Source organism: Antrostomus carolinensis, unplaced genomic scaffold, assembly GCF_000700745.2.
Source record: "Antrostomus carolinensis isolate BGI_N321 unplaced genomic scaffold, ASM70074v2 scaffold21694, whole genome shotgun sequence".
NCBI classification, from domain to species: Eukaryota; Metazoa; Chordata; class Aves; order Caprimulgiformes; family Caprimulgidae; genus Antrostomus; species Antrostomus carolinensis.
Genome location: NW_010310363.1, coordinates 1 through 2960, shown reverse-complemented (window position 1 = coordinate 2960; position 2960 = coordinate 1). Strand labels below are relative to the sequence as shown.

Below are 2960 nucleotides of genomic sequence, written 5' to 3'. Positions count from 1 at the left end.
ATTCACACTGAGGGGGCCAGAGAGCCGTGGCTGCCCGGCCACAGGGACCTGGACTGGGGACAGCCCCCGCTGTGAAGGTAGAGCTGCTGCTAGAGCTCAGGGTGTCTCACTGACCTTGGGGAACATACTAGAGTCAGCCCAACCTCTTGGTCCCAGCAGTTTAGCCTTGTAGTCCCCAGGCTCCTGCTTGGAGTGTGTCTCTCCCTGCAGCCATCGCCTGCCCAGTGCTCAGTGCTCCAGACCAAGGAGAGATGAACTGCTCCCACCTCCATGGGGACTTTGCTTTTGGCTCCACGTGTGCCTTCTCCTGCCAGACGGGATTCACACTGATGGGGCCAAGGAGAAATGACCTGCTCCCACCTCCACGGGGATTTCACCTTCGGCTCCACGTGTTCCTTCTCCTGCCAGACGGGATTCACACTGATGGGGCCAGAGAGCCGTGAGTGCACAGTCACAGGGACCTGGACTGGTGATGCCCCACAATGCAAAGGTAGAGCTGCTGCTCAAGATGTCACAGGTCTTGGGATGACCCTGGGATGTTCTTGGGTGTCTTGGTCTCCTTGTCTCAGAAGTTTAGCCTTGTACTTTCTAGGCTCCTACTTGAAGTTTGCCTCTTTACTTTCCAGCCATCGCCTGCCCAGTGCTCAGTGCTCCAGACCAAGGAGAGATGAACTGCTCCCACCTCCATGGGGACTTTGCCTTTGGCTCCACGTGTGCCTTCTCCTGCCAGACAGGGTTTGTGCTGATGGGGTCAGAGAGTCGCGAGTGCACAGTCATAGGGACCTGGACTGGGGATGCCCCACACTGTGAAGGTAAGAGCTGCTACTCAAGGTATCACAAGCCTTGGGTTGACCCTGAGATGTTCTCAGGTGTCTGGGTACTCTTGTTCCAGCAGTTCAGCCCTGTGGTCCCCAGGCTCCTGCTTGAAGTGTGTATCTATCCCTGCAGGCATCACCTGCCCAGTGCTCAGCACTCCAGATCAAGGAGAAATGAACTGCTCCCACCTCCACAAGGACTTCGCCTTCGGCTCCACATGTTATTTCTCCTGCCACACAGGATTCACAACATGTTCCTTCTCCTGCCACACAGGATTCACACTGATGGGGCCAGAGAACCGTGAGTGCACGGCCACAGGGACCTGGACTGGGGACAGCCCACGCTGTGAAGGTAGAGCTGCTGCTAGAGCTCAGGGTGTCTCACTGACCTTGGGGTGACACTAGCATGTTCCCTGGCCTCTTCATCTCAACAGTTCAGCCTCCCAGGCTCCTGCTTGAAGTTTGCCTCTTTACATTTGCAGCCATCAAATGCTCAGCAATGGCCACCCCGAAGATGGGCCAGGCTTCCTGTTCCCATCTCCACGGGGACTTTGCTTTTGGCTCCACGTGTGCCTTCTCCTGCCAGATGGGGTTTGTGCTGATGGGGCCAGAGAACCGTGAGTGCACGGCCACAGGGACCTGGACTGGGGATGCCCCACAATGCAAAGGTAGATCTCCTGATCACACGCGTGTCCAGAAGTGCTCTGTTGTCACACATTGCTTTCCACAGCATCCCCTTCCCCTTAGCACCCCCAGTCTGTGCCAGCTCATCCCCTGGTTCCCCAGCCTCTCTGTCCCCGTCCCACTACCACTGGTCTTGTCCTGTTGATGCTGCCTCTGTGCTTTATCTCCAGCCATCAGCTGCCCGGTGCTGGAACCCCCCAGCAGAGGCCGGCTGAGCTGCTCTCATGTGCATGGGAACTTCACGTTCAACTCCATGTGCACCTTTTCCTGTGAGGAGGGGTTTGTTCGGGTGGGAGCACAGGAGCTCCAGTGTGCAGCCACAGGGAACTGGACCGGGCATCCCCCTCTCTGTGCAGGTACAGTGGGACCCCCAGCTCCTTTATCACTGGGGGGGAGGTCCAGCTTCCTGCAGCACATCTTGAACATGGTGGGGGGCACCCCAGCAGCTTGGGTGCTGTGAAGTCCTTCTGACAACTTTCTAACTGGTGGGTCTGTGGATGTGTTTCAGAGGATGGTGCCCCCTTCTTAAAGCAAGTCCTGGCTTACAGCAGTGGCACGGCTCTGACGGTAGCTGGCATGGTGCTCGTGGGGACACTCATTGCCCTCCTGGCCAAGCGGCTCAGTGACAGAGGTACAGAAACTCCTCCCGCAGCCCACCATCACTTTGGCTGGGGGCTTTCAGACAAGGGGTCACAGAGTCCCAGGGGAGGGTGGGACAATGTGAAGAGTTTAATAGTGTGACTGCCTCAATCCATGTGTCTTATTTGCTGTGGGTCACGTTGGTCCAGCAGCACTTCCTTGGCAGTTTGTCCAACTGGAAGTGTCAGCAGCCAGGTTTGGAGGGCAGAGCCAGAAAAACACCTTCACTGGGAAGGGGAAGATGGCAAATGCTACAGCTTCCCCTCCCCGCTCCACCCCATGCTTGTCAAACTCGCTGCTGCTGCAGTTTCTCAAGTCCTTCACTAAAAAGATCTGTTTCTTTCTTTTCTATCTGCTCCGTCCCTGGGGACACTTTGACACCATTATCAGAGGAGAAGAAGAAGCTCCTGAACCCCACCAGGTGAGAACCATGCTCTGCAAGAGGGTGGCTCTGTCCTCTCCCCATGACAACCCTGTGGTCACCCCGCGTCACCCCGATCTGCCTGTGCGAGGCTGCTTTTATACACAGGAGGTGCATTTTGGGGGCGCACAAGGCTATGCCGTCCCCTGCCCTTCCCACTCTGCCATGTGTCCCCCCGAGGTGACACCCTCGTGTCTGTTTTCCAGTGACCTCGGAGCGCCGGGCACCTTCACCAACGCAGCGTACGATGCCAACCTGTAAGGTGAGCGCTGGCCAGAGGCTGGCAGCGCCCTGCGCTCCTGCAGGGAAACCCCCCCGGGCAGGGCTGGGGTGTTCCCGCGTGGGCACACCCCTCGGGACGGGAAGGGGGGACCTGCTGCTCTGTTACCCACGGGGGTAAC

The 2960-nt window shown here is 57.8% G+C and overlaps 1 protein-coding gene across 1 annotated transcript in view; it reads left to right on the top strand.

The window, feature by feature from the left end:
• SELP (selectin P) overlaps window positions 1-2820 on the top strand; it is a gene marked incomplete at its 5' end in the record, with an annotated part of 9799 nt that extends 6979 nt beyond the window's left edge. Inside the window, 10 exons of the mRNA XM_029084607.1 lie at window positions 25-77; window positions 211-300; window positions 395-490; window positions 627-812; window positions 949-1167; window positions 1298-1483; window positions 1670-1855; window positions 2008-2130; window positions 2529-2559; window positions 2766-2820. Coding sequence (XP_028940440.1) covers window positions 25-77; window positions 211-300; window positions 395-490; window positions 627-812; window positions 949-1167; window positions 1298-1483; window positions 1670-1855; window positions 2008-2130; window positions 2529-2559; window positions 2766-2820 — 1225 coding nt within the window. The remainder of the gene's footprint in view (window positions 1-24; window positions 78-210; window positions 301-394; window positions 491-626; window positions 813-948; window positions 1168-1297; window positions 1484-1669; window positions 1856-2007; window positions 2131-2528; window positions 2560-2765) is intronic.
• Between the last annotated feature and the right edge of the window lie 140 nt (window positions 2821-2960).